This window comes from Denticeps clupeoides, chromosome 13 (assembly GCF_900700375.1).
Source record: "Denticeps clupeoides chromosome 13, fDenClu1.1, whole genome shotgun sequence".
Lineage (NCBI taxonomy): Eukaryota > Metazoa > Chordata > Actinopteri > Clupeiformes > Denticipitidae > Denticeps > Denticeps clupeoides.
The window spans coordinates 1,519,031-1,532,204 of NC_041719.1; the positions used below are offsets into that span (position 1 = coordinate 1,519,031).

The 13,174-nt window shown below is 47.7% G+C and overlaps 1 protein-coding gene and 1 long non-coding RNA gene across 2 annotated transcripts in view; both read right to left on the reverse strand.

Annotated features, from left to right (window-relative positions):
• Positions 1 to 4,862, reverse strand: part of LOC114802175 (synergin gamma-like) — a 70,438-nt gene extending 65,576 nt beyond the window's left edge. Inside the window, exons 1-10 of the mRNA XM_029000877.1 lie at positions 4,833 to 4,862; positions 4,354 to 4,481; positions 4,172 to 4,277; positions 3,954 to 4,065; positions 2,425 to 2,580; positions 2,005 to 2,061; positions 1,708 to 1,904; positions 1,384 to 1,626; positions 1,169 to 1,302; positions 534 to 643 (exon numbers count right to left, since the gene is read on the reverse strand). Of these exons, the coding sequence (XP_028856710.1) occupies positions 534 to 643; positions 1,169 to 1,302; positions 1,384 to 1,626; positions 1,708 to 1,904; positions 2,005 to 2,061; positions 2,425 to 2,580; positions 3,954 to 4,065; positions 4,172 to 4,277; positions 4,354 to 4,475 (1,237 nt within the window). The 5' untranslated portion in view covers positions 4,476 to 4,481; positions 4,833 to 4,862. The remainder of the gene's footprint in view (positions 1 to 533; positions 644 to 1,168; positions 1,303 to 1,383; positions 1,627 to 1,707; positions 1,905 to 2,004; positions 2,062 to 2,424; positions 2,581 to 3,953; positions 4,066 to 4,171; positions 4,278 to 4,353; positions 4,482 to 4,832) is intronic.
• A 94-nt stretch (positions 4,863 to 4,956) lies between these two features.
• Positions 4,957 to 7,513, reverse strand: LOC114802693 (uncharacterized). The gene is made up of 3 exons (XR_003751760.1): positions 7,454 to 7,513; positions 5,175 to 5,215; positions 4,957 to 5,083 (listed from the first exon to the last, which is right to left on the reverse strand). It is a non-coding gene; the product is annotated as an uncharacterized LOC114802693 (long non-coding RNA).
• Positions 7,514 to 13,174: the final 5,661 nt, after the last annotated feature.

Below are 13,174 nucleotides of genomic sequence, written 5' to 3' on the forward strand. Positions count from 1 at the left end.
CTATATCCCCAGAAAATGAACAAACACAAGATACAAAAAGAACCGTTCAGAATCTATATCCCCAGAAGCAGAACTGAACAAACACAAGATACAAAAAGAACCGGTTCAGAATCTATATCCCCAGAAGCAGAACCGAACAAACACAAGATACAAAAAGAACCGGTTCAGAATCTATATCCCCAGAAGCAGAACCGATCAAACACAAGATACAAAAAGAACCGGTTCAGAATCTATATCCCCAGAAGCAGAACCGAACAAACACAAGATACAAAAAGAACCGGTTCAGAATCTATATCCCCAGAAGCAGAACTGAACAAACACAAGATACAAAAAGAACCGGTTCAGAATCTATATCCCCAGAAGCAGAACCAAACACACACAAGATACAAAAAGAACCGTTCAGAATCTACATCCCCAGAAGCAGAACCGAACAAACACAAGATACAAAAAGAACCGGTTCAGAATCTATATCCCCAGAAGCAGAACCGAACAAACACAAGATACAAAAAGAACCGGAAGCAGAAGCTGAGTACCAGAGGCAGTGGGTGTGGCCTCAGCCGGCACATCTGCAGACAGCTGCTTAAAGGCGGCATACTTGTCCGAGGACGAAGAGCCGGACACGGGCGTCAGCATGGGGGGTGCACTGTGGGGACAAGCATGACAAGATCAGACAACATGACCATTTTTTGAATGCTTCAGCCTCCCTGCCCTGTGTGATCAGAAGATGACTTCTCACCTGAACTGACTCTCTGAATGTGGCTTTTGGCTTAATTTGTTGAAATTAAATTTGCTTATAATGGATGCAGTGCAGAACATTATCGATATTATCATAATGACGTTGCTTGGTGATTTTCTGGTGCCGGCATAAAAATTCTCATTTAAAAAGTAGTGATCTCCGGCTAGGAATTGTTCCAGTAAGCAGAAAAAAGGTTTTTCTGCTCGTTGTACCACAACGCGTCACACGGGTGAACAAGACATTGAAAAACATCATGTGAAGTAATGTGGATAATCGATCACCGAGACATTGATATTCGTAATCGAATTGTTCACGGCTCTACGGGAGCCTGGCACGAACACCGCGCTGTTTTATCTGGTGAACGCGGGCCCAGAGGACGATCTGGGTCAGGGGACCATCAGTCAGAAAATGCAGTGTGGTGCGGGGTCTGACCTGCTGCGTGGGGCGGCCAGGTTCGGGAAGTTGCCCCCAGACTCCGCCTGGAAGTCGGCGAAGGAGTCATCTGTCCCTCCGGCTTTGGGAGCCTCTTGGAAGTCCTGGAAGTCGTCATCGTCGGTTTTGGTGGCCTGGAAGAGACCAGCGGCGGCGTTGAGCTCCAGCCCCACACCCGAGACGAACGGCCAGGGGTCCGCAGCGCTGCACCTTACCTGCACCGGCGGGAAGTTGGCGATGAAAGCGTTGGGGGGCTGGGCAGGTGGGGGGTTGGGCGCTATGCCCATGACTGACGGCGTGGGGGCAGCCATCGCCAGGGAGACGGGAGGCGGAGCCATGATCGGCTGCTGTTGCTGGGGCAGGACTGAAGGCATCACCATGGTTAGAGCAGGGAGGTTGGGGACAGGCGGCGTGGGGAACTGGCCGAGTATGTCCAGACTCATCACTGGCAGGCCACTCTGGAGGGGACCAGAACAGAACAAAACGTCAACGGTGTCATATTGGTCTTTAACAATTTCAACAAATCCCACAAAACCAACCTGAGCTACACCAATCAGGGCCAAGACGGTGTAGAGCTCCTCCTTGGTCAGCTTGCCCGGCGTTGTGCGGTTGGCCGAGGCCCAGATCTGTCCCAGCGCCTCCCTGGGGAGACCCGAGGACATCAGGATGGGGTAGAGCTTGGCCGTGTCGATGCCTGCTGGGGTCATGGTGAACTCCAGAACTTTTTTGAACATATCTGCAGTAAACACACACGCACGTATTTAAAGCACGCAGCCGTAATCTCCGCGTGGCGTAATCTCCGCGTGGCGTATTTCCGCGCAGATAACCCGACTCACCAGGGACGAGCGAGTCGTTGTATACAGCCACGCCGGCACCATGGGCTGGATGTGGTCCTGCTGGGGGACACGGCCACACCTGCTGCCAGAAACACACGGAAACGCGGCGGAGAACGTCAGCCAGACACACACACATACACACACACCACATGCACCCCCTACCACAAATCAAAATGGCTCCAGTGAAGCTCGAGCGGCGAGAAGCTGTGAAACGGACCACCGAGTAGAAGTCACGAAGGAGCAGCGACAGCAGGTCTCAGATCTGCCCATCATTCAGCAGCCATCACACACTGGAGGGGTTAGTCTGATCTCGCTACCACCTAGAAACCGCCGGTTAGTCGGAGACGGGTGTTAATAATCTCACCACCAGCATCCGGGCGCCTGGGGTGGAGCGTCTGCGGGGTCAGAGGTCGCGTCCACCACGAGGGTCACAGGCTCTATCGCTGGCCTGGGACCGGGCCGACAGCCGAGCAATAGGGCCCAGTTGTGCCGGGGGGCGGGACTTGAAGGGGACCCGAGCTTTTTTAGCAGCCGAGAGGTCACACGACAAGAGCAGCTTCTCCTCCAGAGACGGGCCTGGGTGGGGTGGTGATGGATGTTCATACTCAGCTAGTTTCGTCCTGGACCTCCTCCTCATCTCACACACTACCAAATTCAAATGTTCGCGTCTTCTAATCAGGGACTTTATTACAATGCGTGTGAGTGACGTTACCCAGCACAGTGAAAGTAGAGATGAGGTGAGAGATGGAATGAGAAGAGAGGAGTGTTTTTACCTTGTGCGGGCTGAGATGCTGGAGATGACAGCAGAGTGATGGATGGCAGGAAGGGTGGGTGCAGTTTGAGAGGGGTGAAGGGCGCGTTTATTGACGGGATTGGTGGAGGAGGAAGAGGTAGGAAGGGAATGGGGGACAGAGGAGGACGAGTCTGTGGGTCCCTCGCATAAAGTCACTAAACTCATCGTCATGGTCCGTCTGGGAAAGCAGGAGTGAGGGAGTGAGAGAGGGAGGAGGAGTGAGCTGGAGTGGCGATGAGTCTGTAAAAAACACGTAAATACATGATGAGAGGAGTGGCAACACACACACAAGCTGGACTGTTTATACAAAATCTCCTCATGTGATGAGGAACAAGACGGAACATCAGACGAATCACAAGTTGCTGAGTTAGAATTGCTGCAACCCAGATTACAAGACAGACAGCAAACGCCATGTGACATGGCCATCCGGTCACGACACCGAGCTTTCAGCTGAGCGCCAGACAGGGTTTCCTCATGACACCCGCGGGCTCAGGGACCCGTGCAGCATGAGCTGGTATCACAGAATAAGGCAGAATAATAACACCGGTGTTGGGGGCGGAGTCAATAAACAGATCAGTTACAGCAGCTTCGTTGTTGTGCTGTGTGTACAGTGCAGCAAAAGTCTGGACACCTTCTCATTCAGTGTATTTTCTTTATTTTCATGACCATTTACGTTGGTAGATTCTCACTGAAGGCATCAAAACTATGAATGAAACACATGTGGAGTTCTTGTACTTAACAAAAAGTGGAGACCTGGCCTCCAGTCACCGGACCTGAACCCAATCCAGATGGTTTGGGGTGAAGCTGGGACCAACAATGTGCTAAACACCTCTGGGAACTCCTTCAAGACTGTTTGGAGAAGCAATTTCATGGTGACGACCTCTTTGAAGCTCATCGAGGAGAATGCCAAGAGTGTGCAAAGCAGTAATCAGAGCAAAGAAACTAGAATATACAACCATGTTTTCACTATTTCACCTCTTTTTTTGGTTAAGTACATTAACTCCACATGTGTTCATTCATAGTTTTGGTGCCTTCAGTGAGAACGTAAATGGACATGAAAATAAAGAAAACACATTGAATGAGGTGTCCAAACTTTTTGCCTGTAATGTACATGCTACCCTGCTGTGTGTGTGTGTGTGTGTGTGTGTCTGTGTACCTGGTTGTTTGGTGTGTGTGGAAGGTGTTGGGTGCATCTTGGCGTCTCTGCTAAATCCATCCAGGTTTCCTTTAATGGCCTCCAGAGCGTCATCGCGACTCTTCTCCCCCATCTACACACACATACATACATACATTCGGGGTGAAACTGTCCTTAAACAAATCCTGCTACAACAACTGTGACTAGTGTAGTGTATTTCTGTGTGTGTGTGTTCTCACTTTGGGCTTGACACTGCTCAGCAGGCGGAGCTTCTGTTTCTGCTCCTCAAACTGCCGCCGCTTCCGGTCTTCGTCCAGCAGACGCTGCTGCTGCTCCAAACGCTTCCTGAGACACACAATTCACACATGCTTGTACACACACACACAGACAAAGACACACTGTTCCGCACAGAGGAACTCACTGGTGCTCCTCGGCCATCTGCTTCTGCAGGTCAGCGGGGTACTGAGGCGCCGGGCCACGCAGGCCCAGAAACTGGGGCGGACCCATGAACGGCACGGCAGCAGGCTGCATACCCAGCGGCATCGCGGCCTACACACACACACACACACACACACACACACACACTGACTGGTCAGGCTACGACCACACACAGGGTGGTCACCGCCAAGGTGCCACTGAGGTCCTGTACTGTAGTGTGGTAGAAGCCTAGGTGGGTAACACACTCGCCTATGAACCAGAAGACCCAGGTTCAAACCCCCTACTTACTACCATCCTGTCCCTGAGCAAGACACTTAACCCTGAGTGTCTCCAGGGGGGACTGTCCCTATAACTACTGACTAAGTCGCTCTGGATAAGGGCGTCAGGGAAACACTGTAAATGTAGTCGTGGTATTAATTTACATAACAAAAATGCACTTTTAATTTGTGATCATTCACGCACAATTGGCTTAACACTGAGTTATGATGTGTTTATGACGAGACATGCAGAGACTTCTGAGGTGGAGCTACAGGCAGAGGAGTCTGGGCCAGGGTCATCCTCCTACACAACACACCCTGCAGCGGCAATGGCACCCGGACCAAGCTGGCCTCCAAAGTTCATTCCCATCATGCCTTGCATGTTGGGCTGCATGACCGGCACCATGGGAAAGCCCTGCTGCTGCTGCTGCTGCTGCTGAGGTATGGCCATCATAGCTGAGAAAGGGAGAGAGGAGGTCAGTATTCACCGCTTACTAATACCCACATAACAATGTAAAAATGGACTGGTCAGGGTTTGAAAACTGACCTTGTGGCGGCCCCAGACCCCCTCCAACAGGAAACATGAAACTGGAGGACAAAAGAAGACACACACACATCATCATCATCTAGTAATCACAGGCCATCTGGCTGCAGCCAATCAGAAGCTGCCCTGTTCTCACTGCTTCTTATATAATATATACTGATAATATCTGGATATAGCGCTGTATTGATTTATCGTGCACCACCCTATCAAAGTTTTGACAAAGGTCAGAGGTCAACCACTGAGGGGACATCCCATCAGACAGACAGATTATTACATCAAACCAATAATAAAAGCAGTTATGTTCATAATTTTGCGGCTCCACAGACGTCAGGTCATTACAAAGCGTTCCCCTTCCTGTAACTGCCACTTAATCTGATTGGTTAAAATGCAGTTCTGGATCATCCCCTCGTCCAGCTCTGAAGCGGACAGCACGTGGCTCAGACTGACATCACCAAGCAAGCCGGTGATGAGCAGACTGTTGATTTATCCCAGGTCAAGTGCTCTGGAACAATCATCTACAGCCAAGAGCATCAACCCTCACAAGCTAAATAAATCCTCCTTCGTCCACAGGCGTCCAGAGAGAAGCAGATGCAACGTTCGCAAACTCCAACGGAGAAGGTTGGTGTCAGTAGCTGTAAACATGATGCAGTTGCAGGTCCAGTATCAACATTACCTGCCCACAGCAGACAGGCATTCATTATTAAAGCAGCGCGGCCCTCCCGCTGGAAAAAACATGAGCCCAAAGGATTTCATCACGGCGCTGGGATACAAAAGGGCAGTGGTGGCCTAGTGGTTAAGGAAAGTGGCCCCGTAATCAGGAGATTGCCGGTTCGAATCCCGATCCGCCAAAGTGCCACTGAGCAAAGCACCGTCCCCACACACTGCTCCCCTGGGCGCCTGTCATGGCCGCCCACTGGTCACTCAGGGTGATGGGATAAATGCAAGGCATGCCTGTGTGCACTGTGTGCTGTGTATCACATGTGACAATCACTTCACTTTATCCAGCATCAGAATGTGGCTCTCAATCCATCAATTCAGCATCAGAGCTGAATCCAGAATCAGAGCGCGGCTCTCAATTCAACATCAATCTAGAATCATACTTCAATCCAGCATCAGAGCTGAATCCAGAATCAGAGTCAAATCAAGCATCAGAACACTGCTCTCAATTCAGCATCAACACCAGCATCAGTACCGAATCCAGCATCAGGGCTTGCCATCTCAATTCATCAATAAAGCCTCAGAAACTAATCCAGCATCAGTTGTCAAATCCAACCATTTATTGTCAAATCCAGAATCAGAACACAGCTCTCAATTCAGCATCAACCCAGCATCAGTACCGAATCCAGCATCAGGGCTGCCATCTCAATCCATCAATAAAGCATCAGAAACTAATCCAGAATCAGTGTCAAATCAAGCATTTATTGACAAATCCAGAATCAGAACACAGCTCTCAATTCAGCATCAACCCAGCATCAGTACCGAATCCAGCATCAGGGCTGCCATCTCAATCCATCAATAAAGCATCAGAAACTAATCCAGAATCAGTGTCAAATCCAACATTCATTGTCAAATCCAGCATCAGAGCACAGCTCTCAATTCAACATTAACCCAGCATCAGTAGCGATTCCACCATCAGAGCTGAATCCACCATCAGAGCTGCCCTCTCACTCCATCAACCCAGCATCAGAAACTAATCCACCATCAGAGTTGAATCCACCATCACAGCGCAGCTGTCAATTCAACATCAATCCAGCATCAGCGTCGAATCTAGCATCAGAGTTGCCCTCTCAATCCTACACCAATCCAGAGCTGCCTTCTCGGTTCAGTACTTCACGCATTTGTTCATTTAGTGAACGTATATTATATGTTATGCGTTTTGAAGTGTGAATACGACCAGCACACACTGGAACACACAGTGCCAGGGTGGATATTCGAATCTGTCACTCTGCTACACCACCCAGTGCGTGTCACCACACCGGTAAAAAAGACGTGTTACTGGAGAAGCTCCTGCCCCGTAGCCGCTGGCGTGTAAATCTACTGCCGCGTAGCAGCGTCCACTTCACAGGGACGCAGTCGCTCCGCCGTCTCGGGTGACACGGTTCAGCTACGGCGAGCTAACGGCTAACGCGGAGCGCCTGAACGGTCCGGTAAAAAGAACAACAACAACAACAACAACAACCTAGACACCGCAAGCGTCAGACGCAGAAACGACTACACACCACCCACTACGTCCGCCGTGTAGAGAAAGCGGCCCCGCGGCGCAGCAATAAATCCGACTTTACCTGCCGCCTCCCCCCGATCCAGGGCGCAGCGCCATCTTACCGAGACAACAGTGCGCGGTGACGTCAACAGAGACGACGTCACCGCGCACTTCCGGGTCACGTGTTCACGGGCACGCGCACACGCGCACACACATATTATATATACATACTTAATACATAATTTTTATTTTCTTTTTTTTACAAAAATGGACCAGTACGTCTTAACCAATAATACATTTAGTAAACATAAACACAATATTTATGGCAGGAATTCTTTAATACTTTTTTCTGGGACTTTTAACTCAGTATAAAGTTTATATAGTGCTATATTTAAACATTTTGGTAAGATAAATTATTTCATACTATTTAAAAAACGTTACTAATAAAATCCCATCAACACATAGTGTAATCACATTTATATCCACATGATGGCGCAATTGTAGTTGCTTCCATGAAGCAAACACAGCATTTACCAGACGCACTTATCCAGAGCGCATTACATCCGGTAGTTACAGGGACAGTCCCCCTGGAGACACTCAGGGTTAAGTGTCCAGCTCAGGGACACGATGGAAGTAGTGTGGTTTGAACCTGGGAATCTATCTGTCTGCCTGTCTACGTGTCATAATAGACATTTAATGTCTATTACATTTACAGCATTTACCAGACGCCCTTATCCAGAACGACTTACAATCAGTAGTCACAGGGACAGTCCCCCCCTGGAGACACTTAGGGTTAAGTGTCCTGCTCAGGAACACGATGGTAGTAAGTGTGGGTTTGAACCTGGGAATCTATCCTGTCTGCCTGTCTGTCTGTCTATGTGTCATAATAGAACACATAATCTCTATTATGTCCTGAATCAGGACTTTAGGATGATGGTCATTCCAGGTTTTGTAAGACTTGTTGTGCTTAATGAGCCACTCGTTCCTTTCTTCTTTTTTTTTGTACTGGGTAATTGGCCTGTTGAAGTCTTTGTTTTTCCCTTTGCATAAATTATGGCATCTGCCCTTTTGCATGGTTGGACCAGTTAATGAGGGTGGAGTTTCTGGGGGTCGCTCTTTATCTCTTTGTGCTCGGGGTCTTGTTGTAAGCGCCTTGCAGCCTTGCATGGCTTCTGTAATAAATTCAAAATGCCAGCCGTCAAGATGTCATGGGCTGAGTTTTCATTTTGTCACTTTGGTGTGTTTAGGAACCCATCAAAAATGACGGCCTGAAATATGTAATGCATGTATAAAAGACAAGTAATTTATTTATACCATCTTTCCATGCTCAGCATCGCAAGAAGATTACAGAGTAAATATCTTAGTATTGTTAATGATATCATTTTTTTGTTATAAACAGACGACACGCTCCATAGTTGGTTTGGTGCAAGGATCTTGGTAAATAATTAACCCCGAACTTACCCTGAACACCTCACCCATCACCATAAATCACCAGACCCCCTTCAGCACCACCCCATGGTGGCCCACCACCCTGTCCTGTATGATCACTCTGCCTGTCAGGCATCCATCTACAAAGCCACCCCCTTAAAAAGCCATTCTCATTCTGGCCTCTTCTGCGAGCGGAAGATTGATTCCTGCAGCTCCATCCGGAGGCACGTGACCCCGCGCAGGACCGCTGCTTTCTCCGCTCGGTGGGCTGTGGGCGTGCAAATGAAGTGCTGTGTGGTGTAAATTTTCGTCATTTGGTGCTGAATGTTATTTTTTCACAAGTCGCAGCTTTGAAGCTGTCATGTTGTCGGCTGAATTATGCCTTTATGGCTTGTAGCTTTAGATGTGCTTGCAGGGGGACCTGCCCTACACTTTTATGGGCTGATTGATGTGTGAAACGACGGCAACACATTTAAATCCCAATTACACAGCATCATCACTAAATGATGTTTCACTTCATAAATTCATCTGAGCATCCACAGCAGTTACGTCTAAAACACGAAATAACAATTAAAAGTTTTTTTTGGTTTTGATTAGTTCTGGTTCTGGTGGGTTCGTGAGCTCTGTGCTCTGTGACCTCTGCAGAACCCTCCCAGGGCTCAGTTGGAAACGCTGCGACCAGTTAACCCTGGCAGAAGATGGCCCGCTGACCTCTGACCCCTGCTGGGCGCCCCCTATCCGTTACCTTTGGGGCTCAGCTGGAGTTGATGTAGTACCCATTCTCGCCGGCTGGATAAACACACGGCAGCATTCACTCCGCCACTTCCATTTTCTGTCCCATTGTCCCATGCCTCTGTTCCCCATGTCCGGCCTGCTGACCTCCGAGGCCGTGGCCAGGACACCGAGCCTCTCGGGGCAGAGACTCAGAACGGACCATCTGAGAAGGGTTCTAAACCCTTATAATATAAACATATATTACAAATTGTCATAATAAAAACAATAATAATAAAAATTCGTCTTTATTGCAGCAACACAAAATCTCTTCTTTTCACCCGCGGCCTGTTCCAGGCATTCAGAACACAATGATGCACCGGTCATTAACCCAAGTTTCTCTTTTACCCCAGAATTCCACGTGAGTGACAGGGTGATAGACGGCGTACATTTGTTTGACAATGGCTCATGGATCAAAATCACAACCAGCGATTGATGCGACAGCAACAGAAAGAAAGAAAGAAAGAAAGAAAGAGGAATAGAGGAGAGTTTTTTTTTTTGAGGCTCAGTTTAAGGCCACTGTCACACATGAAATAACGTCTAACAACGTCATCAGTTGACAAGTGAAAAGATGAAACATCTGAGACGCGTTTTATGGTTTAAGATGCAGAAATGCATTGTGGACCCCCCCCCCTCCTAAAAAGATGCTAATAGCGCAGCTCTCTGTCCCACTGTCTCCCACTCAGAAGGACCCTTTTCCACTGAGTGAACAGCAGTAAAAGGGGCCGCGCTAAGATCTTTAGTGGCTCCCCAGGAGCAAAATCAAAGGAGCCGGTGACGGGCAAACAGAGAGACATCATTGGATTACAAGAGTTTACTCAGCAGGGTGACCCCTTTCAGGACTTCCAGCCCGGGGGACGATGGCCCGCTATGGCCTGCGATGGCCTGAATGGCCCGGCGCGCTGGGAAACGAAGTCACCGGCCACCAGGCTGGAAATGAAAGATTAATCTGTGCAGCTGCGGAGGGTCCTGCTTCATTGCCGCCGTATGATGCCCACGCTGTCGTCCCAACGGTGTCATTTGAATGTGGAAAAATGCCACCAGCCTTCGCATGACTCCCTTCTGTGGCGTTATCCCCCATTTCTTCTCAGATTTGCCTGGTTATCAGAACCCTACCCGATACCAGGCCGCCTTTCACATTTGACTATTCACAAATTTGTTCAGTCCCAACCCGCAGCTTTCCTTCAGGTCGCTGCATATGAAAAGTCCCAAATTTTCATTTTGGACGTGGACGCGTTGGGGAATTTTATTGCGTTTACTTGAGATAAGTGAACCTGCGGATGGCCGGCGGTTTCATGAAATGTTCTGGAAGAACCGTTACATGACTGATCATTCCTTCATCCAACATAATGCACCATATACCATGTTCACCGGAGGATGATACACAGTAACACAACTGAGAGCTGGAACACAACGAAATGCAGACTAACACAACAACACACTCAAACCAAGCAGTAACGCACAAAAATTCATATCCATAACATACACACACACACACTGAGATCTATAATACGGTAACACACTCACACTGAGTTATGTTGTGTACAGCAATACATACTAACACAACAAATTCAGATCTATTATGTACAGTAACACAGTAACATAACTAGAGCTGGAACACACAGAAATGCAGACTAACACAACAACACACTCAAACCGAGCAGGAACGCACAAAAATTCATATCCGTAACATACACACACACACACTGAGATCTATAATACGGTAACACACTCACACTGAGTTATGTTGTGTACAGCAATACATACTAACACAACAAATTCAGATCTATTATGTACAGTAACACAGTAACATAACTAGAGCTGGAACACACAGAAATGCAGACTAACACAACAACACAATCAAACCGAGCAGTAATGCACAAAAGCTCATATTCGTAACACACACACACAGACACACACACTCACACACACACACTCTGATATCTATAACATGGTAACACACACACACACACACACACACACATTGAGTTATGTAGTGTACAGCAATACATAGTAACACAACAAATTCAGATCTATTATATATAATAACACATCATGCATGGTAATGTGAGGTAAAACACAGCGCTACACACAAGTGTCTCATGTTGCCCTACCTGCGTTTTGTCTGAAAACACACAATTCCTCCTCCTCCTCCACAGCAGTTATGAGGGGAATTCTGCACTGTTGTTGCAGGCTGGTAGGAGAAACGTTCTCAGCTGCTCCACACATATTTTACTCAAAGGTCAATATTTAATGTGCCTGTCAAATCAGGCCATAAACGCATCCAGTCGTCACAATGTGGTGTGAGTCCCCACATTGTGAAACATTGCAGCACAGCACGCGGTGCACACAATGAAACGTGTCCTCTGCATTTAACCCTCACCCTGGGTGAGCAGTGGGCACCATGACAGGCGCCCGGGGAGCAGTGTGTGGGGACGGTGCTTTGCTCAGTGGCACCTTGACGGATCGGGATTCGAACTGATTACAGGGCCACTTCCTTAACTGCTAGGCCACCACCGCCCCACATCCGTGCAGGTCTTTGTATGAAGATATTAGACACTGGCACAGTTTAGGTTCTAATAAGTGAAGATGTATAAAGCAAGTATTACAGACCCATGGTTAGATACAGATATAATTAAATAGGCGTGGCACCACTGAAATACAGCACAATATTCAATATTTACATTTGTATCTAATAACGCCACCAATAATAATAAAATCAGTATAACAACAGAGTTTGAAAAATAGGCCACAGTTGCCTAGCAACATAAAAGATCCTGTTATATAAGCCAAGTCCATTTCTGAAGCAGATTTTATAACCAAGGCTAATTTAAGGTGTGAATGAATGCACGATTATACAACTGATAATCATTATGAAATAATTCAAACGAACATTATTGCATTTGTTCAGTGTCACATGTCAGGGTTGTATTGGGAGCTCTGAAGGTCTGAAAAAGGCAGCTCCTGCCTTCAGATTTAGTTTTAACGAACTTCTTTGTGAATTAGGAAGTAAAAATGTGATCCCATCAAGACGGTTCAGTGTGAAACCTTCATGTTCATATCGGTGTGACCTTTTCATGTGTAAAACCAGGACTTGTTGGAAGTAACTGTAATTATGAATGCAGCAGGATTTAATAAGATGGTCCTATTTGAGAAGATTGCTGTGTGGAATAAGAGATTACATGAATACATTTATACTGTTCTAGGGTGGAGGGTCTGGATTCTTGAGAGGTTCAAAAGAGCTGAGCCCTTATCTTGCCATGATAGAGAAATCCCTGTAAAAGTCATAAAGTGTGAAGCCAGTGGACTTGCTGCGGCTCAGAGGACTGTGTTGCACATTGTTCTTACGAGACAGAGAACACACACACACACACACAGTGTACTCTTAAGATCTAGGTCCATCAGACAACGTCTGTAAACAGAGCTTGTCACAGTTTGGAGGGGCCGCCAGAGGGAATCGGATCAATGAACCTGCATTCCTGACACCCGTGTCATAAAAAATGGGATAGGAACGTTCTAGAGAATCTGATCCTGCTGCATTCTGCCCTGTGTTTCTTCGGGTGTAACGTGCGTGGATCAAGTAAAGGAAACTTCACAAGAGTCG